This window comes from Alternaria hordeiaustralica, assembly GCF_023758085.1.
Source record: "Alternaria hordeiaustralica strain BMP 2776 chromosome Unknown scaffold_26, whole genome shotgun sequence".
NCBI classification, from domain to species: Eukaryota; Fungi; Ascomycota; class Dothideomycetes; order Pleosporales; family Pleosporaceae; genus Alternaria; species Alternaria hordeiaustralica.
In genome coordinates, this window is record NW_026056798.1 from 94,259 (window position 1) to 114,651 (window position 20,393).

General features: G+C 52.7%; 7 protein-coding genes across 7 annotated transcripts; 5 read left to right on the forward strand and 2 right to left on the reverse strand.

The window, feature by feature from the left end:
• Positions 1–658: 658 nt before the first annotated feature.
• J4E84_009120 (uncharacterized protein) lies at positions 659–2,674 on the forward strand (the record flags this gene model as incomplete). Its single annotated transcript, XM_049391685.1, has 3 exons — positions 659–1,490; positions 1,538–2,143; positions 2,202–2,674. 3 exons carry the CDS (start codon positions 659–661, stop codon positions 2,672–2,674), a joined length of 1,911 nt encoding a protein of 636 aa, XP_049240550.1.
• Positions 2,675–2,744: 70 nt separating this feature from the next.
• J4E84_009121 (uncharacterized protein) lies at positions 2,745–3,731 on the reverse strand (the record flags this gene model as incomplete). Its single annotated transcript, XM_049391686.1, has 1 exon — positions 2,745–3,731. One exon carries the CDS (start codon positions 3,729–3,731, stop codon positions 2,745–2,747), a length of 987 nt encoding a protein of 328 aa, XP_049240551.1.
• A 523-nt stretch (positions 3,732–4,254) lies between these two features.
• Positions 4,255–6,063, forward strand: J4E84_009122 (uncharacterized protein; the record flags this gene model as incomplete). Its single annotated transcript, XM_049391687.1, has 3 exons — positions 4,255–4,291; positions 4,354–5,055; positions 5,120–6,063. The coding sequence occupies 3 exons, from the start codon at positions 4,255–4,257 to the stop codon at positions 6,061–6,063; spliced, it is 1,683 nt and encodes a 560-aa protein (XP_049240552.1).
• A 294-nt stretch (positions 6,064–6,357) lies between these two features.
• Positions 6,358–7,481, forward strand: J4E84_009123 (uncharacterized protein; the record flags this gene model as incomplete). Its single annotated transcript, XM_049391688.1, has 3 exons — positions 6,358–6,639; positions 6,693–7,004; positions 7,227–7,481. The coding sequence occupies 3 exons, from the start codon at positions 6,358–6,360 to the stop codon at positions 7,479–7,481; spliced, it is 849 nt and encodes a 282-aa protein (XP_049240553.1).
• Positions 7,482–7,866: 385 nt separating this feature from the next.
• J4E84_009124 (uncharacterized protein) lies at positions 7,867–9,405 on the forward strand (the record flags this gene model as incomplete). Its single annotated transcript, XM_049391689.1, has 1 exon — positions 7,867–9,405. One exon carries the CDS (start codon positions 7,867–7,869, stop codon positions 9,403–9,405), a length of 1,539 nt encoding a protein of 512 aa, XP_049240554.1.
• A 3,148-nt stretch (positions 9,406–12,553) lies between these two features.
• J4E84_009125 (uncharacterized protein) lies at positions 12,554–13,573 on the reverse strand (the record flags this gene model as incomplete). Its single annotated transcript, XM_049391690.1, has 1 exon — positions 12,554–13,573. One exon carries the CDS (start codon positions 13,571–13,573, stop codon positions 12,554–12,556), a length of 1,020 nt encoding a protein of 339 aa, XP_049240555.1.
• A 2,577-nt stretch (positions 13,574–16,150) lies between these two features.
• On the forward strand, positions 16,151–19,845 carry J4E84_009126 (uncharacterized protein; the record flags this gene model as incomplete). The annotated part of the gene is made up of 2 exons (XM_049391691.1): positions 16,151–19,018; positions 19,072–19,845. The coding sequence occupies 2 exons, from the start codon at positions 16,151–16,153 to the stop codon at positions 19,843–19,845; spliced, it is 3,642 nt and encodes a 1,213-aa protein (XP_049240556.1).
• Between the last annotated feature and the right edge of the window lie 548 nt (positions 19,846–20,393).

Consider the following 20,393-nt stretch of genomic DNA (forward strand, 5'->3'; position numbering starts at 1 on the left):
TAGGAAGTCATGTCCGCAGTATGTTGAAATGAGACGGGGAGGCTGGTTGCGGGTTATGTCGGGATCAACGCTGTTGCCGACTCTAAACAAAAAAAGACAGGGCTGTGCCTCAAATAGCAGTGGTCTGCGGGTAGTCCGGCTCTGCAAGCGGCTCAAGAGAGTGTCGCGTCGCAAAGTGGAACGCACGGCATGACAGGAAGGCCGCCCAAAGGTGACCAGGTGATCGCCCGGGCAATTTAGCCTTGCGAGTGGCTGGAGCTTCACGTGACGTGGCTAGTGCAGTGGGCGGATCAGTTTCCGCGATGCAGGGCGCGGCATTACATCATGTTCGTCGCCTCAACCAATATCCATCACCCGGCGCGTCTCATTCACGCGCATCTATTCTTTCGGAGGATAGGAGGTCAGCTGCTCTGATTCATCTTATCATAGCTCGGCCGTCGTCTTACATCTGGCCGTGAGCTCGCAACATCCACCTGTTCCGATGATTCCGTTACAAGGGACCCACGCCACAAGTCTCCCTACCAGCCACGGACATCCGGTATATATCCTCAGACTGCCGCGTTCCCATCTCCAAATCGCAAACTACTAAGGACGACACAGACAGGAAGTTAGAAATTCAATAACCCTATTTATACTCCTGGCGCACGAGAAATCAGCAATGGCACAGGTATTGCAGGGACTCTCGACGCGACCCGCGCTCGGTAGTCACGACACGTGGACGGCCAACGCAGCATCGGAAACACTGGATGTGGACGGCGCAACAACATTAAGTCCGAACGATGAGCAAGCAGCAGACTCACGAAGCAGAAGCACAACAGCGATACCATCCGATGACAGTGGTTCAGAAACGCAGTTGGTCGAGAACCCCAGAGGCCGTAGAAAGAGCATCCAGGTTGTTTTAGAGCAATCGGGAAAGAAAGGCGAATATACCTTCACTGCCAAAGATCCGGTATTCCAAGAGGTTCTCCAGTCAGGTCTGCGGCGAGAGGCCGAGAAACTCAATGGGAAGACCAAAGGGAAACCGCGCGATCTTGTCTTCACACAACAATTTACCACGTTCGATCGCCAAAACGCGTCCGCGGCGCACTCCCCATTCCATGGATTCTTCACACTCTTCTGGATTGCGATGGCTTTGTTACTCGCGCGAATAGCAGCAGGTAACTACAGGACGAAAGGCTCCGTATTTGGAGATGCAGAAATTCTGCACTTGATGATCGACAAAGATTTGTTCGTCATGTTGACGACTGATGTCGCAATGTGTGTAGCAACCAGCTTTGGCTTCTTCCTGCACAAGGCCATTGCCAACGACTATCTGACTTGGAATGGCTCAGGCTGGCTCATACAGTCCTTGTGGCAGACTTTCTTCACCTGCACCATCATATGGGTTACTTTCTGGCGGGACTGGCCTTGGACTCATACCGTATTCATCGTCCTACACGTCTTTGTGTTGCTAATGAAGCAACACGCCTACTCTTTCTACAACGGCTACTGTATGTGATCCGCACTTGATTAGGAGAGCTGAGCTGACCATCAATAGTATCGCGAGTGTATCGACGACGCAATCTGCTGCGTGAGAAGCTACGGCAGCTCGATGATATCAAAGCGCAGGAGGGCCCGACCCAAACAAATCCTCCGACTGAGGCGCTGACTGCTTCCGGTCTTGATAGCTCGGATCAAGGCCAGTTGACGCGTCGAGGAAGTGTTGGGCCAAAGTATTCTACTAATCTATCGAAAGAAGAGTCCGAGATTGCGTCTATCGGCAAAGCTATTGAAACTGGGAACCCGCTGGATTCGGAGCAAATTGAAGCCTTCCGACGGGTGCTCAACACTGAGATCACGATTCTCGATGAAGAGCTCCGTGGAAAGTGCACTACCACTGATAACGTCTACCCGAACAATTTGACGTTTTACAACTTTGTAGAGTGGGCTTGCCTTCCCACACTTGTCTACGATCTAGAGTACCCCCGCCAGGAACGCATCAACTGGTGGTACGTCGCGGAGAAGTCAGCGGCTACCTTGGGAGTGATTTGGATTATGATCATCATCTCGCAAGCATACATCTATCCTGTGGTCGTAGAGACTATGCGACACAAAGAGGCTGGCATGTCGCTCGATGAGCGATGGAAAGAGTTTCCATGGGTTGGTAAGTGCCACATCACTATGAGACCGTCGAATATACCGCTAATGAGCTCCCCTTATAGTATCCGATATGCTCTTCCCCCTTCTCCTCGAACAGCTTCTCAGCTGGTACGTCATATGGGAGTGTCTACTCAACGTGTTGGCCGAAGTCACACGATTCGCCGACCGCGGTTTCTACGGCGCATGGTGGAACTCCGTATCCTTCGATCAATACGCTCGCGACTGGAACCGACCCGTCCACAACTTCCTGCTTCGGCATGTCTACCACTCCTCGATCTCGTTCTTCCATCTATCGAAGATGCAGGCAACGTTCTTCACTTTCTTACTCAGCGCTATTGTGCATGAAGTTCTCATGTTCTGTTTATTCAAGAAGGTCAGGGGATATCTATTTACGTTCCAGTTGACGCAGCTGCCGCTGGCAGCGTTCAGCAAGACGAAATTCATGAAAGGGAGAGATACGTTGGGGAACATCGTGTTTTGGTTTGGTCTCTTCATTGGACCTAGTGTCATCACCAGCTTGTACCTTATCGTTTAGATGTACTAGTGCGTCGTAGACTCTCACCTCTCTTTCATGCGATAAATTTGTTGCTTAGTCTTTGACGCCATCAGTTCTCTGAGGCTTGTGCGCCTTTGCTTCTCTCCTCCTTCAACACTTCCAATACTCTTCGCGTCAACCTATCGCGCTCACCAACATCCACAGTACCGTATGCATCCTGCGACTGCTTGAAGATCTTCTTCTCCCATCCGTCTCCAACATTCGGCTTCCCCGCATCACGCCAACAATCTTGCACCGTACCCCCAATATTCTTAAAGAAGCCTTCTAGTCCCGCCGGTCCACCGCCAGCATGATAGCTCTTGAACGGGCCAGCAACTGCCCACCGTGGCCCCATACTACTTTCTACAATGCTATCCAGCTCCTCCACCGAAACAACGCCCTCGTCTACTAGATGAATAGCTTCGCGCAACAGCGCAAATGCCAGTCTATTCGCCACAAAGCCAGTCGTCTCTTTCTTGATATGTATCGGTACTCTCCCACGACCCGTCCAAAACTCCTGCGTCCGTTTGATGACTTCCTCCGAGGTATCCGGCGACGGCACTAGTTCCAGCAACGGCATGATATGCGGCGGGTTATATGGATGCACGACCAACAACCTCGACTTGTCCTGCATGTCTTGCGCTTGTTGCGACGCCGGAATACCAGATGTGCTGCTCCAAAAAAGCGAGTGCTCTGGTGCATGTTTCTCCACGTTCGCCCATAGCTCTTTCTTAAAGGCGAGATTCTCCGGACCGGATTCTTGGATGATGTGGGCGTCTTCTACAGCTGATTCGAGGGATTTGGCGATGCGAATGTTGGAGATAGCGGCTGCGGCGGGTTCTTCTGCGAAGAATTTCGGTAGATTTTCTTCGACGTATTGGTCGACATCTGGCCGGGTGTCGTAGATGGTGAGTTGAGATGGGCCGAGGAGGTGTGAGAGGTGGAATGCGGCGAAAGATAGGCCAATGGTTCCGGTGCCGATGAGAGTGATTCTGAGATCTTTGTTGCTTTCTACTTTCAAGATAGGGTCTTGTTGCGAGTCTCCTGCGTCGGACATGTTGGTTGTGGAGATGGTGGATCGGTTCGGCTAGTCGTGGTGAGAGGTTTGGAAGTCGCGGTAGCTGTCTGGGTATGGGCCTCCTTATATCTGAACTCTGTTTACTAATGGTTTTGAAGTTCCACTCAAACTTCGTAACAAGATGAATTGGTGTGTGGCAATGAAGCGGCTCTTACACACCCTGGCTCGGATGTTACCCGAAATAACGTCAGAAGGACTGCCGATCTTAACCGCTTTCAGATAGCTCGGGAGCTGCTCCTTCCCCGCCTTGCACCTTATCCCCGCTCCATGAGCGACTCGAGCGCTGCGAATCCGATAGAGATGAGCGCGCCGAGGAGGAATGGTGGCAGTCGCCTATTAGAAGGCATGGAGGCAGTCCATCCATGGTCACTCGCTTCTTGACCCGTCACCTTCTGTACTGCGCTTTTCAGTACGATTCTACAGCGCTGGTTTCCTCGCATCAGTTTATCCGGTTATAAGTCGCGTGCCGTTTGCGATCCATTGCGGAGCCAATTGCATCAATATGGTAATCTTCAAGTCCAGGCAGCCGCCTATCGATCGTAAGTTGTCAAAAGTCGAATCTACCATGCCAATGCATTATCATTGATGCTGACCGCTATAGTACCAACCGAATTGACGGACTGGGACTGGCTCTTCGACTCCGCCTACTCGCCTATCAACAAATACCCACCGAACGAACTAGCTGGGTTCCAAAACGCGATCACGAAGGAGCGTGTGAACTGGGCTGATGTGAAGAAATACTCCACCTATATATCTACTGCGCTGGTCAAGAAGTATGGCCTCAAAGAAGGCGAGACAGTGGCGCTGTTCAGCCAGAATACTGTCTGGTACCCGGTAGCGATGTTTGCAGGACTCCGCGTAGGAGCGAAGATCAGCGGTGCTAGTCCAGCATACAACGTTGAAGAGATGACATTCGCGCTGAAGACCGCGGACGCAAAGTTCTTGATGACTACACCCGGTAGTATGGAGATCGCAGCTGCGAGCGCAAAGGCTGCAGGCTTACCGCAGTCCAATGTGTTCTTACTGGAGGGCGAGTTACCTGAATACACCACCGTTCAGGATCTAATCCGTATGGGAGAGTCGTATGGCGACTCCGGGCAGACATCCGCATTCAAGCTGCCTCCTGGCAAGAAGAACAAGGACGTTTGCGGTTTTCTGTCTTTCTCCTCTGGAACGACTGGCTTGCCAAAGGCTGTGATGATCAGTCACCAGAATGTCATAGCGCAATGCCTTCAGGTACAGCAGATCACGCCTGAAACCCAGAAAAAGATCATGGCCGTACTGCCACTATTCCACATTACCGGTAAGATCTCCCGTGTACGAACTGCGTGGGAGATATACACTGACTTCGTACACCGTCATTTTAGGTCTCGTCCATCAGATGCATCTGCCGGTCTTGCTTAATGCCGAGGTCGTCATGCTCCCACAATTCACGATGGAGAAGATGTTGGATGTCATCGTTGAGTACAAGCTTAGCGAGCTTCTACTGGTACCACCGATTCTCATCCGACTCGTGCGCGACCCATTGGTCGACAAGTACGATCTCAGCCATGTCACACGCTTTTCATCGGGCGCCGCACCACTCTCGGAAGAGATCATTCAGCAGCTTCAGAAGAAGTTTCCCAATACCGGGTTCAAACAAGGCTACGGGATGACGGAGTCTTGTTCATGCATTACCGCGCATCCCCCTTCCAAGTTCTCGTACAAGTACGCTCACTCTGGTGGTGCGATCGTAGCTTCGACCGAAGTCAAGATCATCAAAGACGATGGCACGGAAGGCGACGTTGGAGAGGATGGCGAAGTTCTCGCTCGTGGGCCACAAGTTGTCATGGGCTACCTCAACAATGAGAAAGCTACTCGCGACACTTTCGATGCTGATGGCTTCCTTCATACTGGCGATCGCGGTGCCATTGATGAAGAGGGCATGATTCACATCTCCGATCGTATCAAGGAATTGATCAAAGTGAAGGGCATTGGTGTTGCGCCGGCTGAACTCGAAGACTTGCTTCTGGGCCATTCGAAGGTCGAAGATGTCGCAGTGATGAGCGTCAAGGATGATTACTCTGGTGAGCTGCCGAAAGCGTACGTTGCATTGAAGCCGGGAACGGAAGAGAGTACAGCGATCGGGAAAGACATCATCGCGTATGTCAAGGAGAAGAAGGTCAGATACAAGTGGGTCAAGGAAGTGGAGTTCATCAATGAGATTCCGAAGAGCCCTTCCGGCAAGATTCTGAGGAGAGTGCTAAGGGACAAGGAGAAGAGCGGGAAGTTTGGGTTTGTTGTTAAGGACGAGCCTAGGGCAAGGCTGTAGAGACAAAACTTCACCTCATGCAAAGCGTTTTTACATTGATGAAATAGGTGTCTTACAAAGGCTCTAAGCCGTATTGGACACAACAGGATCAAGATACAGTCTACACTGTTCATGCGAAGGATGCAGGGGTACCACCATGCGGCGTAGCTGTATTAGAAACTTCAGCCTTGCTCAGCCTTCTGCGGGGCAATCGTAAATCACCTTTCTCCCCTGTGCTCACTTGAGAAAATCATCGGCCACCAACACAGTGTCAAAGCATCTATCGTCTCTACTAACCACAAGACTATCCAGAAAATGGCCGAAGCCCTTGCAGTGCTTGGAGCGATGTCATATGTGATTGAAGCGATCGATGAGGCATACAAATTGTCCGGTGCCGTAGCCCGGGCGCCGATCAAGACGGTAGAAACCCTGTATTTCTTCACATCACGCTACGGACCATCAGGTATCTTCATATGGATCTTTGGAAGCCGAGAGGTGTGGCAAATGCAGATGCAGGTATTAGGCAGTCTTGATGATGCAGACGCTATAAATTTCAAAAAGTCGATCCAGCAAGAGAGCAGTATCATAGCCGTAGCTGTAAGTATAGGAAATCTAAACTTCCAAGGCGCAGTAATCTAACTCTAACCCAGGCCACCATCCTTGCCCAGATTGCTATCACTGCACTATCCCTAGAAAACCTGAGCCGGATGCACTGGACTGCTCGCGCCTTCTTCATTTCGAGTCTGGTCTCATCGATTATAGCTGTTTACTATGCGACGAAGCAGTACCGTGTCCTGGGGCGCTGTTTGTACGCTGAGCAAGTGAAAGCGTGGATCCAAAACCAGAAGAAGAAGAAGACGGAATGGGCCTTGAGCAATCCTACAAAAGTCGCTTCTGTAGCCTCCGTTATCACTGTTTCAGCGCCGAACATGCTTCTATCCTTCTCACTCAACTCCTTCTTGGTGGGGTTAGGTATCTACCTAGGGTTCACCTGGACTCAAAGCTTGGATGAAACAGCGGGAGATAACGGCAGCCGCGCTGTATTTATCACTTACATCGTCGGACTGTGTGTGTGCTATGGGACTTACGCATTATCAAGCACTGTTGCGGCGGATCAAAGCTATATTAGCGAACGCGAATGGCTTCGAAGGTATATTGCCACGGATCTTCACTCAAGGCTGCAGGCACTTGCGGTTGCGAACGAAGCCGCTTCAACACGAACACCTCCGGACCCAGATGTGGAGAGAGGAACACCGCTGAATGCTATCCCCGAGACGTTGAGCGGGGAAGCGCGACATGGAGACATTTTACATGAGGATACCCGGAAAGAGCTGTTGGTACTGTTTCAGGAAGCCGCAGATATGCGTAAAGCATCCGCAAAGGTTGACGAGCGTTTAGCTCGGCTTTTGGAAAGGCTCGGAGAGGAAACTGGCGCATGATCAGCCTGTCCATGTGGACTAGCTGCTCATTGATGGAAGAGGAAGGGCCTGGCCAATGATGGAGTGCAGAGGCGACGTTGTGTATAACACATACAGAACGATTTTCGCATGTGTATCAATCTGCTTGAAGGCGAGTATGATTTCCAATGTAGCCCGTACCACGAAAGGCATGGATGACAAATGACGTGTGAGGGCGTGGTGGGGTCGGCGTTTGTGCCCCTCCGACAGGGTCTTGGATCAGAAAAGTTACTCGAAGAAGGTGCAATTTTACATTTCTAAGCAACGAACTGCGCTCCGTCATATAACTTCGCGCAAATAGCAGTGCGCGCTTTCTTGTACCCAGATCTCTCACACATTTCAAAAATCGAATCAGATTGCCGACAAAATGGCCATCACGAACCCGACGCCCAACCAGCCCCAGCACGACGAGGACGACATCGACGTACATGATGTGGACAATACCCTAGACGCCGAGGAGGCGGAAGAGATTGTGGAGGACGATGGCGACGTGCCCATGGACTCAGACGACGAGGGTGACGAGGGTCGCCAAGAGATGGAGATGGAGATCAACCTCCAAAACGACTCGGTCGCACATTTCGACGAGCACAAGGACAGCATCTTCTGCATAGCGCAACACCCCGTACACCACGAGATCATCGCGACAGGAGGCGGCGACGATGTCGGCTATATCATCGACGCGTCTTCAGCCGCAGCGGCGCAACCGAGCAGCGACGGACAGCCTACCGAGCGCGAGGGCCTCAAGAGCATCTTCACACTAGACGGACACAAGGACTCGGTCAACGCCATCACATTCACCCAGCCAAAGGGTCAATTCGTCGCGACAGCTGGCTTGGACGGAAAACTGCGCGTCTGGCAGGGCGTCCCCGACGGCAAGAAGTGGAAGTTCCTGGCAGAGGCACAAGAGGTCGAGGAGATCAACTGGGTCATCCCAAACCCGTCGCCCGACCACCCCAACGTCGTCGCGCTCGGAGCCAACGACGGTTCAGTGTGGGTATACCAGATCAGCACAGAAAAGAACAACGAGCTACAGGTCCTACAAGCATACTACCTCCACACCGAGACCTGCACTGCCGGCACATGGTCGCCCGACGGCTCGCTCCTCGCTACCATCTCCGAAGACTCGAGTCTATACGTGTGGGACGTGTTTGGCGATGCTGCATCCCAAGGTCTTACAGCGACCACCGATTCGCAAGCCGTGGTTGGTTTGACAGGCCTGGACGAGCGCTTCCGCGTTGAGGGCGGACTATACTCAGTCGGCATCCCGCCCTCGGGCGCATTCGTCGCGGTCGGTGGCCCCGAAGGCCAAATCCGCATCGTCGGACTCCCCCGTCTTTCTCTCGCTGCGCCCGCGCAAGCATCTACATCATCGAGCGGCGGAGGCGCAAAGAACAAAGCTGGAGGAGGCAAGCAGGCTGGCGCCAAAGGCGGTGCTTCGTCAGCTGGCCAAGCTGGCCAGATCTTGGCGAGTCTCCAAGCTGGAAGCGACAACGTCGAGTGCATGAGCTTCTCCTCCGCACCCCTCACACTCATGGCCGCCGGTAATGTCGACGGCTCCATCACCCTCTTCGACACCGCACACCGCTTCGCCGTCCGAAGGCGGATAGAAGACGCACACGCCGATGACGAGTCACCACAAGCTGTCGTTAAGCTCGACTTCGTCGCCAAGGAAGGCCCCGGAGGTTGGCTGTTGACCAGTGTGGGATACGACGGTGTTTTGAAGCGATGGGATGCACGAGGTGGAACGGCTGCGGCTGGAAAGGGCCTTGTAGGCGAGTGGAAGGGACACCGGGGAGGTGGTGAAGGCGGAGGTATCATGGCCTTTGTACAGGGAGATGGCGAGACAGTCGTCACGGCGGGTGACGACCATGTCGCGCTAGTTTTCAAGACGCCTTTGACCCAGTAGATTCTATACATGTCACGAAAGCAACCATCCCGTACGAACGACATCTCATTCAATCATGCCCATCTATGTGGACGCCAGCGTCACCTTCTACAGCACAGAATCTTACGAAACGAGTCAAACAGGTACCACTACACCCCCGGACCCGCTAGCCATGACCGCCAATCTCACGGACACGTCTGTATCGCACCGGGCAAAGTCTCCACTGCCATCAACACTTTGCCAACAAGTTGCTCCATGTGGACGTTTTTGCTTCACGCGCACTTGCTTTTCTCTGGTAGGAGCTATTGGACGCCGGCTAGAGTGCTGGCGGTCGTGGTCTAGATGGAATGTACGCTACTGTATATGCAGTACAAGAGCGTGTGTGTGCGCGGAGAAACAGAGCAGAGAGAGGAGTTGGGTGGAATCAGCCTGCTCTGAAGCATGAGCCCAGCCTTTATGTGTAGCCAGTGTCTGGATCTGGTACGAGCGTAGCAGTGTAGTTTCCATGTCGTGTCTTGAATCGAGACGTAGAGGGATGTCAAAGATACCTAGGTACCAACATGGACAAACTAGCACTTTGTCAGGATCGCAATGCTTGCGCGACGAATGCCACTGCCCAGACGAGTCTACATGAAAGCACTTGATGTACAGTAGATCTACCGTTTACAACAGTAAAAGAACTTATCCCAGCAATTCACAAAGTGCGGGTACAGCACCCAAGCGCGATATCAACCATGATCCTATGGCCCACGGCCCAAGAGCCCGCTTCGAATCGTTCCAACGTTCCCTTCCAGAACAAGTAGCCACGTACCGACCGTTTCGCCACCGCGCAGCCCGTTAGCGCTTTCTCCAGAGAACTGTGAGATTGGCATTCAACGGTGAAAGTCGCCTCCCCTTCCTTGCTTGGAGGCAGAGAAGAATCTGGTGTTGTGTGGCTCCCCTTCAGCCTTATGACGTTATGTATCTCCACTCACTCCATGTATCCACCTGTGGGTTACGGGCGCTCATCTTCATCTGCTATCTACCGAGATACTTCCATGCGAGATTCCTGTTTCGGAGGCGAATATACGTAAGAAGAACCGAATTGAGATTTCTTGCCTGCAAGCTGCATGCCTCGTGGGATAGTGGAGGCCCTGGACGGCCTGTCCGAGGTCGCGCCGGAAAAGTGCTCCCTGGCCAATGGGAGATGGGTTGCCTTTTGTAGACGATCGACGGACTTCGCGTATACATGTAAAGTGACAGACATGCTTACTGAATTTTGACAAGGGGTAGTTAATGCAAGGTCGTCACTTTTGAGCAGAGAATTTCGTTGTCGTCGTGCGGAGTCGTGGAGACGTTAAGAGACGTCAGGTAATGGCTTCGCAATGAGGCTTACTACACAGGCTCGTATTCTCCGCCTCCCAAGAAAGGATCGCAAGAGGAATCTACTTCGATTCGCTTATCTGCAGTATCCTGTCCCGTCCCATTACCTCACAATCCCTTACGTATACTAATCAAGCGAGGCATCTTCGCGACAAAGTGTTCCGTCAGTCTATTACTTCCTTTTTCTGGCCAAGACTGGGATCCCTGTGAACGGGAAGCAGCAATGCAACTTAGGCCTGGTAGAATCGGCTGATATGACGCAATAACGGGACCCCGTCGTCAGCTGGAGACGACGGTGTCAAGGGTGAAAGATGCGGAATTCTGAGTACGCTAACCAGGGGGAGAGAGGATGGAGGAACCCGGATCTTCACCTCGCATGAACAGGGTGTCGTATGCTACGCGATAGGCAAACTCGTCCGTAGCTAATGAAGGTACAGAAAACTTGTAAAGCTCGCGAAGGAAGAATGTTGGAGCTTCGTCATGCTGCTCATAATATGCATAATCATTCCTGCCATGTAAAATTACGTAGGCAATTTCCGGGAATGCTACTGCGGATACGCGTACGAAGGCATACAGACTTCCCTATCTCTGCACACACCTGTCGTATCCCACTCAGGTACTCTGCTCTGAACGACATCTGCAACAGTGGGTCTTATTCCCTGGCGAGTATGACATACGACTCATAGCTCAGCACATCGTAGCATCCCATATGTGGTAAACCATCAAAACTCTACGCGAGCTGAAGATCTAGCGTGCTCGGCTTCGAACAGGTGTCTGTTGGGGTTTCGAGTGGTAATGTTCAGTGTGTGTTCCATAGGAGAGCGAAGGCAGCTGAACCATGAGTGCGAATCCCGTGATGCCACGGTTGCCTGTTTCTAGGGGTAGAAATTTCGCGCGCGCTGCTCGGCTTCGAACGTCACTGATGGGGCCAGAGTAGCGAGTTGACCCACCGCGTACCTGCAATGGGTAACTGGAAGCGCATCATTGCTAGGCTAGCTGCTTGTATGTCTGTTTCTGGACAGTCCTACGGCGCGGAAGATCGCGCCGTTGAGAAGGGCCGAATTGTCAGGTGGCAGGCTAATCGTATCAATTGTCATGGCCGGCAGGAAAGCTATGTTGGGATGCGAACCGTTGAATTCCGCGGGCGTTAAACAGTTGTCCTATACCTCGGGACCAAGATAGCTTCAATCCGGGCATTCTTTCCGTGAGCCAATGAGAGTATCGCATGCTGTGTGATACCCGTCTGGGGCTGACTTGACGTGTGACAGGATGTGGGGATTGCTAGACGAAGTCGGTAAGCGAGATGTGATCCCAAAGACGTCGGTGGAGTAGCAGGGTCCGCGTTATCGAAACCTGGATCGATTGAGCTGAACGGAATGAGAGTACGGAGGATCACTGGGGAGAGGTCATTGTGTTGCTGAATATACTCATTCATATCGAAGTGACTACTTGAAGAAGATATGCAGTAATCGCCTTTCCGTTTTTATACTTTGTAGAATCTAGGCAGTACACTCGCACGCGATGGGACACCAATCCCATCAACCGCTCAAACGCCATGTCGTCGAAATCGTGGCCACTGCAGCAGGCAATATCAGGCAAGCTGGTCATTGTAGCAATGTAGAAAAAGAAAAGAAGCTTTTGGTTGCCCAGAGAAAGGCAAAGCCCAGGGGTATCGTGAAATCGTTGGAAGAAGTGAAGAACAGTGACAAGCCAGCAGCCCACATTGCATATCAAAGGTCAAGGCAGAGCGATGTCAAATGCATCAATACTGGAAAGCCTTGGTGGCGAGAGTGTGCAAGTTGGCTTCCTAAGCCTCCATGTCGTCCATGTCTTCGTCGGTAAAGTCCTTGAGGAGCTCGAGCCCATGGAAATCGTCGACATCGGCGGAGCTCATGGAAACCATGCTCTGCTGTCGTGCGTGTTGGTTGGAAAATCCAGGGCTCTGCATATTGGAGTTCTGCATATGGGGGCTCTGGTTGCTGTGGCTATGCCGTGGTGTTGCGTGGTGGCCAGGCATACCAGGTGCAGGGGCGTCCATGCCGAGAAGGCCGCCGGCGCACCGCGCTAGGTACTCGTCGACAGCCCAGAAGCCGCAGCCGGCGTGGCGTAGAACTTCGTTCTTCAGGTCGAGGACTTCTTCGCGTAAAAGCGCAATATTCTCCTTGAGCATCTTGTTCTTTGCGGAGAATTCGCGAGCGCGTCCCTCGAGGCTGTCGATGTACTCCTTCTTGCGCTGCCTGCACTTGTGGGCAGCTACACGGTTCTTCTCGAGGTGCGTCTGGCGAGCGGACGATACTTGGAAAGGGTAGCCGTCTGCAGTGTAGGCCTCGACCATCTGTGGCTGCGACTTGGGCCTGCCCCGCTTGCGCTTCGGCGGCTGAGGGTTGCCGTCGGCGTTATCCTGTTGTTGCACAACGGGGACGCTAGGCAGAGAGCCGGCAACCGCGTCTTGATTGGCCGAGTCCTGGCGGCTGGTGCGTCGTCGCTTTGCAGGCGGCATCTGAGGAGAGGCTTCCTGCTTGGGCCAAAAGACAGTCTCGTTGCGGAGTTGCTCGACAGGAATGGACGTCTCGCGCTCGTTCCGAGCGTCCCGAGGGGCGTGTGCTGGTGAGGGCTCCTCAGGCGGGGTGACTTGGCCGTAGCGCTCCATGGTGGCATGTGTAAGCAGCGAGGGTGGAATGGAGAAGGCTTGCTGGGGAGGCATTGAGGTGGGATTGCTGAAGGCGTTTGCCCACTTGTCCTGCTGGGAGGGGCCATTGAGGCTGTTCATGGCTGTGAAAGCGTCGCCAGCCCACTCAAACTGTGGTTGCTGTTGGATTGCTGTCATGGTGGACGACGTTGTTTGTTGTTGGTGTGGTGGGGGCACGGAAGGTATGGTGCGCAGGCCTGAGGCGGGAGGTTCCTTATATGGGCAGGAGGGAGCTGGGGGATGCAGGGCGGAGCAAAGGTCCGACAGAGCTTATGTGATCAAGGCAAGAAGCAGCGGGCCAGGGCAGTTGTGAGGGAAGAAGGAAGAGAGCCGCGGGAGCAAAGATCGCCTGGCATGGGATTTCAAACAATGGGGGCTTTGGCAGCATGCGGAACTGAGGAAAGCGATTCAAACGAGCAGGGGCAGGCCTTGGGACCGTGCGATTGGTGGGTTCTGCGGTGCGTTACGTAGTGCGCCTTCCCGATCGACGATGAAGAGGCAATCGCTACCCAGCCCGCACCAAGCTCGAGAATCTCGGCCTCTAGCGTCTGTTATGCTCGATCGCGATGGCCTGCCGCGCCCTGCCAGTTGCTGCCACTACTGGAGCCCGTCCGAATTTGCGTCTTTACAACATGCGCTTTTGCAGTTCCGCCATGACCAAAACGGGACAGTCCACTTGCCTAGCCATCCCAGTTTTCTCAGCCCAAACTACTGACCAGGCACCTAGCTCGACACAATGGTAGACAGCTTTTGCCGCCTTGGATTGGCTGCGAACCTCGTTTGCGCTACTCCGAGCGGTCTCCGCCATGCGAGAGTGGAGCGAGGCCTATGACGTTGTAACGGCTCGCTCCGCGGAACACGTCCGGGCTGAGAGCTGGGCCAACCGTCACGCTATAGCTCCACATGGGACCGTTCACGGCAATCACCTGGAAACATGATCCCACCCAATCACCGACGGCTCTGCATCCTGCTCCATCACATCTACACTCGACGATAGCTGACTCCGAGTACTGCTTGTACATCTGCCGTTGTTCATCTGTGCCAAAATGCAGCCGTCACCATTGCCGCCTCCAACGCTCATGCTCCCGCAAGAGTGCTAGTAGATACCAAGGCGCTGCGGCAGACACCTAGAACCAACACAGACCGTAGCGCACGATAACGGCAGGCCACGATGCTCCATATCTCATGTATTCTGTCGATCACAAAGTGCAAGCATGTTGGCCCAGACGAGTTTCGCCGCCCGGTATTACAGGGTTGGAGTGGCGCATCGGAAAGTTGGCTGCCCAACATGGGAAAATTGAGAAATCCCATCTTTTTGCTTTGAAATCCGATCAGACCCCGCCCTGACCTAGCACGCTTGCAGACCTTGCATCATCACACGTTAGCGCCAAGTGCCAATCACAATTAATTTCCGCTTCCTTCACTATCCTCCCATTCTCACTCGCATGCATCTTGACGCCGCTTGCTCACAGTGAGCTCACGTCTTGCCTAGATTCTCTCGTTGAACTGCACCGCAACCTATAGGAAGCTCTTCTTCAACAACCCAGATCCTTCATGATGATAGCCTCTTCAACAACCCAGGTCCTTCACGATGATAGCCAAACTGCGTGATCCCATTCGTTGCGGTGAACATCGCCTCTATCTGATCCACCCCAACATCGCTTGTAAACTCAAAAATCGCGGGAACTGTAGCAAGCTGAAAGCCGCATTAAACGGTTACTCAAATCGTTACTCACTCAATGCCCAACGAAAAGCCAAGGTGGCGATCACCGTCGCACGCTGTAATGATGCGCTATCTGCCGGGAGACCTCTGTCACCTTGTGACACCCCACGAGGCCTCCATACAACGTAGAACTTTCGGTCTGACGTGCTTGACGCGCCTAACAGCTACTCGAAATCGTGTTGCACCCTGAGAACAGCGTTCGTTGGTAATCATTACTACTACTACTGCGCCTATTCCAGCCTATGCCGACCTCAATATTTGAGTATGCAGGCTAGTGTTCATCATTACAACCTCACCCGGGAACTTCGACGTTCATATGTCATAGACGTATACCACTTTTGGACTCGCACTATTACTAACGACAGCGATCCTTTGAGAAGAGATATTCGAGAAATTGATTCCATAATTAAGATGCGACCACCGTGTTTACCTGCGTCGTTGCCCACGCGTAATCTGTTCGGAAGGTACATGTCGTTCGGGCATCGAAGGCAGGCTAGGTCGATGAAGGTAACTCGGTGAGGTAATGCAGCATAAGGAAATACGATGCCAAACGATTGGCGATGCCTGAAGCATCGCGGTGTCAATAGAACCAAGGCAATGAGACCGCTCGGGTAGAGAGTCCAGCACGTTCTCCTGTCCGTTCAGGGCCGGGTCATGTCTCAATTCATCCTATTTCACTCTCTCTTTCCGAATCTGACGCTTAGCATAAGGACGTATCGATAGGTAGACGAATACACATCTTTCGACGACATTTCCACGATCATGTCACGTGGCTGCTGGCCGATGCAATTGGGATAGCGTGTCTTGGCGGGAAAGCGCGACGCGCATCGCGTCGTCGGCGCAACAGTGGGAAACACGCTCGCCCACGACCACAACCACGGCCCCGCTATGTCCTGAAAAACGCCATCACGATCGCATAAACGTCGAACGCGCGTCCGTATACATCACTCAGTCCGACCTCTCGCGCATCGCGATTGCGCCCAACCGCCGCCATGGGGTACATCAAGCAGATCACGATTCAGGGCTTCAAGAGCTACAAGGAGCAGATGCAAATCGAGCCTTTCTCGCCCAATTGCAACGTCGTCGTTGGTCGTAATGGATCGGGAAAGAGTAACTTCTTCGCCGCCGTGCGCTTTGTGCTAGGCGACGATTACCACAACTTGGGTCGTGAAGAGCGTCAGGCGCTGCTACACGAAGGATCCGGCTCAGCAGTCATGTCAGCATATGTCGAGGTATGCTTCGACAACACCGAAGACCGCTTCCAGACTGGCAAACCCGAGTTCTTTCTCCGCCGTACCATCGGCGCAAAGAAGGACGAGTATTCAGTCAACCGCAAGAACGCTACCAAATCCGAAGTCATGCAGATCCTCGAATCCGCTGGCTTCTCGCGATCGAACCCCTACTACATCGTCCCGCAAGGTCGTGTCACCGCGCTTACCAACATGAAAGACTCTGAGCGCTTGAAGCTGCTGAAAGAGATCTCCGGCTCCAACGTCTACGAAGAGCGACGCGCCAACAGTCTCAAGCTTCTGTCCGAGACCGAAAACAAATGCGGAGCTGTCGATGGTGTAATCGACTCCATCAACGGGCGTCTAAACGAACTCGAGGGCGAGAAGGAGGAATTGGAAGCGTGGAGCCGGAACGACAAGGAGCGCCGGTCGTTGATGTACATTTTGAAGTCCCGGGAGGAGGCTGACCTAGAAGCCTTGATTGAGAAGATCGACCATATGGAGAACCAGGGTCGTGAGATGAAGGAGGCCGACGAGGCAGCATTTGTACAGACCGAGGCCGACATCGCGCAAATCGACATGGATATCAACAGGCGAAGAGGCGACTTGGACGTTCTGCGGGAAGATCGCGTGCAGTCTGAACAAGAACGCAAGTCAGCGACACTGGAGAAGGCCAAGATCGAGCTCGAGCTCAAATCGTTGCAGGATAACCAGTCGGCCGCCCAACGAACGAAGAAGTCGCGGGATACACAAACGAAGTCGCTCCAACAACAGATACGCGCACGAGAGACCGAACTCAAGAAGCTGATACCCCAATACAACGCAAAGAAAGAAGAGGAAGAAGCCGTCAGGTCACAGTTGCTAGAAGCTGAAGGCCAACAGAAGCGTCTCGAGGAGAAGCAGGGTCGGACAGCTTTCTTTACAACCAAACGACAACGAGACGATGCATTGCGCGCTCAAATCGAAGAGTGCAATGCTGACCTTAGCCGTCGCAAGGCTGTTCTAATGCAGACTAATGAAGAGATTACTCAACTGGAGAGCGACGTTGAGCGTCTTGAAACCGAGATCGCTGAACTACGATCAACCATTGAGAGCGAAGGAGACGCTAGTGTCAACCTTTCAGCCAAAGTCGAGCAAGCAAAGGATGCCTACAAAGCGGTACACGACGAGCAGACGAACCTCTACCGAGAAGAAAACAGGGTCAATACTCAACTTACAAACTCGCAAGCCGAGCTTCGAAAAGCAGAAAGCACGTTCTCTCGACTGCTTGATCATGGCACTAGTCGTGGTCTGGAGTCTCTCCGTAGATACCAAAAAGAGGGGGGGCTAGAGGGGGTGCATGGTACCATTGCAGACCTACTCGATGTCAACAACGACTACAGAGCCGTGACCGAAGCAGCAGCTGAGGGTGCGCTCTTTAACGTTGTCGTGGATAACGATGAAGTCTCCAGTAAGCTGATTGATCGGCTCATCAAAGACAAGGGCGGACGTATTACTTTTATTCCCCTTAATCGCATCCGGGCTCATGACATGAACCTTCCTGCGACAGGGGACATGCAGCCACTTTTGCCAAAGTTGATGTACGATGAAAGATTCGAGGATGCATTCAGACATGTGTTCGGCAAGATCGTTGTCTGCCCTGACTTGACTGCGTGCAAGAAGAACGCAAAGCAATACAACGTTCGTGCGTACACTCTTGACGGAGATAACGCTTCGCGCAAGGGTCAATACCGAGGAGGTTACCACGACCCGTCCAAGTCAAAGATTCGGGCTTACCAAACATTGGCCGAGATCCGCACACAATATGATGAGCTGCAGCAGCGGAAGCGAGATATTGCCACCGAACTTGAGCAAAAGCGTCAACAGCTCACTGCGGCACTCAGCGAGGTTCGACGGCGGGAATACGAGAAGGACAAGGGCGAAAACAGCTATGCGCCTATGCGGGAAGAAGTACGAATGAAGCAAAGAACCCTTCGAGACATACAGGACAGCCTTGCTAGAAAGAGGATGACCGCTTCAGCACTTCAGTCAACAATCAATCAGCTCGGCGCACAACAGAGTGACTGGGAGGCTGAGATTGCTTCCAAGTTTGAGAAAGCGCTGTCTAACGATGAGGAGCAAATGTTGATCACACTTCGAAGCACTGTACAAGACTTGAAGCGGCAATTCGCACGAGCCAAGGAAGAGCGCGCCATGCTAGAATCCCAAAAGGACGAGGCTGAGCTCGATCTTACGGAAAATCTCCAGCCAGAGCTTGATAACATCCTATCACAACAGGGCGGCGCAGGGGGGTCTACGGGCCAGTCGACGCGTTTACGAGAATGTGAACGAGCTCTAGATGCTGTCAATCAAACCATCGCGGACCTCGACCAACAGATCCAAGAAATCGACGCCCAGATTGAAGACATCCGGGCCCAGTTGAGCGAGCTGGAGAACTCAAGAAACGAAAAGGAATCTAGCAATAGGCAATTGGCAAAGGCTATGGCTAGGCAAGAGCAGGCCATGTCCAAGAAGGACTCCGATCGTAGTCGTTACACAGACCGACTAGCGGAAGTTAAGCGGGATATCCGTGATCTGGGTACCCTTCCTGAAGATGTCAATCGGAAATACACTCGATGGGACACGACAAAGGTAAGCTTCACTTTCGCCTCTTCAAACCTGCACACAGCTGACATTACCACAAGGTTACCAAAGAACTCACCAAGGCCAACCAAGCGCTCAAGAGCTTCGCCCACGTCAACAAGAAAGCATTCGAACATTACGAGAACTTTACGCGCCAGCGACGGACCCTAACAGAACGCCGCGCCGAACTGGACACATCACGCAAATCCATCGAGAATCTCATCGATGTGCTAGACCAGCGCAAAGATGAGGCCATCGCCCGTACCTTCAAGCAAGTCGCCGCAGCTTTCGGCGAAGTTTTCCAGCAACTTGTTCCCATCGGCCGCGGTCGCCTCATCATCAACCGCAAATCGGACCGTGACGCACGTGGAGACATCTCTGACGACGAGGATATGGAGGAACAAGAGACCCAGGGGAAGAAGAGCAAGGTCGAAGAGTACACAGGTGTGAGCATCGCTGTATCCTTCAACAGCAAGCACGACGAGCAGCAAAAGATCGGTCAGCTCTCTGGAGGCCAAAAGTCGCTCTGCGCGCTCGCCCTCATCTTTGCTATCCAAAAGTGCGATCCCGCGCCCTTCTACCTCTTTGACGAAATCGATGCCAATCTCGACGCGCAGTATCGAACTGCTGTTGCGCAGATGCTGGAGCGATTGAGTGGTCATGGTGGAAAGAACGCGGATGGAGGTGGTCAGTTCATCTGCACCACTTTCAGGCCTGAGATGGTACACGTGGCGGATCGATGCTATGGTGTTACCTACACGAACAAGACGAGTAGCATCGATGTTGTTGATAGAGAAGCGGCGCTTGAGTTTGTCGAAGGTATGCAGAAGGCTTAATATGGGTATCAGCACAAGCATTATGCAAGTCGATGAAGGAAGTGTACTATGGAACTGTATGAGTCTTTTACGCAAGAGGAGGGTGCGCTTGTTTTGTGTCAATTCACGATTTTCATGTGTGCGATTATGGCGACTGGACTGGGAACGTGTTCGTAGGACTAGTCAGCTATGATTCTTCTGTCTTTATTTCCTGAAGTCCGTAACTCTACTCCAATCTGTGTTTTGTGCAGTGTAATGTACCGCGAGTTTGCCAGTCTGGTTGAAAAGGCGCTTTTACTACATCTTGACCTTGGACAAAGCAGCAAGAAGAAAGCTTGATTCTCAACCTTTTGGGTATTGGTAGAGAGCTATAGTAGATTTGAACGACTCCTTGATGATACCCACTTGCTCTCATATACTCATTTCAACGATTGATACGAGGGCTGGGGCAGCTTCTCTGGTAGCAGCAACGTGATCGACTTGTCAAAATGGGGCGTACGGCACCTGCCCACTGGATGCACAATGGAAACAAAACATCATCATGGATGTAAGCTGCTGTCTACAAGCCT